Here is a 1,107-nt window from a genome sequence, read left to right on the forward strand (position 1 = left end):
CCCTACACTTTTTCACATCCCTTTCCCTAAAGACATTCCCATGCTTTACAGTTGCTTTCTTCCATAGATATTTCATGGTGCTTTTTCTTTCCTTTTCCCTGGTGACAGAACTTGGATCTCACCAAGAGAAAAATGCTTCATGAAGGACCCCTGACCTGGAAGGTTAATCGTGACAAAACTATTGGTGAGTCCTGTTCCATCAGCTGGGTTTGTGTGTGTTTGCTGAGGAGAGAGAGAGCCTATTTCTGCAGCTTCCAATGATGATTTTTACTGCTACCTATAATAATGCCTGTGTGTTTCTCAGAGCTGATTAAATGATTCTTGTCAATTCTGAAATGTGCTGGAGTGTCATTAAGGCCACACAGGGACACAGCAGTCAGTCATGAGATGATCCAATTCCATCTGTAGCTTTCTGCTGTAGTTTTGATGAGGAAGATTTGCAAGCTTTTCCTAGAATGGCATAGCACTGATTACTGCCTCTGCATGAGTAATCAAATTTGCAGCCTTTTGCTTTCAGCAGTGCTGTGACAGAAAACTACAAATCCTTTAACTCCTTCTGGGTTCTTTTGCACTCTGTGCAGATCTCTACACTCTGCTTCTAGAGGACATTCTGGTGCTGCTGCAGAAACAAGATGATAAGCTGATACTGAAGTGTCACAGTAAGATCTTGGCATCAACAGCTGACAGTAAACACACCTTCAGTCCCATCATCAAGCTGAACACTGTTCTGGTCCGTCAGGTGGCAACAGGTCAGTGTGACCAGTCCTGAAAGCAAAAGAGGAAACCAAAATCGAAGATGAGATCAGTTGAGGATACAAGTTTTTGTCTAAAGTTCCAGAGTAGAACAGGGAAAGATGTGTGGGCTTAATTCTTGGTTGTCCAACATCTTGCTTTGTATGTATGAGCTGTTTAACTTCTTTGCATCGCTAATAGGCACAGCTTGAGTTTTAAATAGACTTCTAAATTAAAGTACCCTGATTGTGTTAGATGAAAGGTACTCTAGAAATTATTATGAAAGAAAAGAGGAGAAATGAATGTTTCAAAATGGTGTGGGCAGGAATGGCTCTTCTCTTTCAGGACTAATAGACAAATTTTCTGGCTAGGGAA

General features: G+C 41.3%; 1 protein-coding gene across 1 annotated transcript in view; it reads left to right on the top strand.

Annotated features, from left to right (window-relative positions):
* ARHGEF12 (Rho guanine nucleotide exchange factor (GEF) 12) overlaps positions 1-1,107 on the top strand; it is a 31,123-nt gene that overhangs the window by 22,936 nt on the left and 7,080 nt on the right. The window contains exons 28-29 of the mRNA XM_008938902.1: positions 109-184; positions 582-749. Of these exons, the coding sequence (XP_008937150.1) occupies positions 109-184; positions 582-749 (244 nt within the window). The remainder of the gene's footprint in view (positions 1-108; positions 185-581; positions 750-1,107) is intronic.

This window comes from Merops nubicus, unplaced genomic scaffold, assembly GCF_000691845.1.
Source record: "Merops nubicus isolate BGI_N331 unplaced genomic scaffold, ASM69184v1 scaffold36740, whole genome shotgun sequence".
NCBI lineage: Eukaryota > Metazoa > Chordata > Aves > Coraciiformes > Meropidae > Merops > Merops nubicus.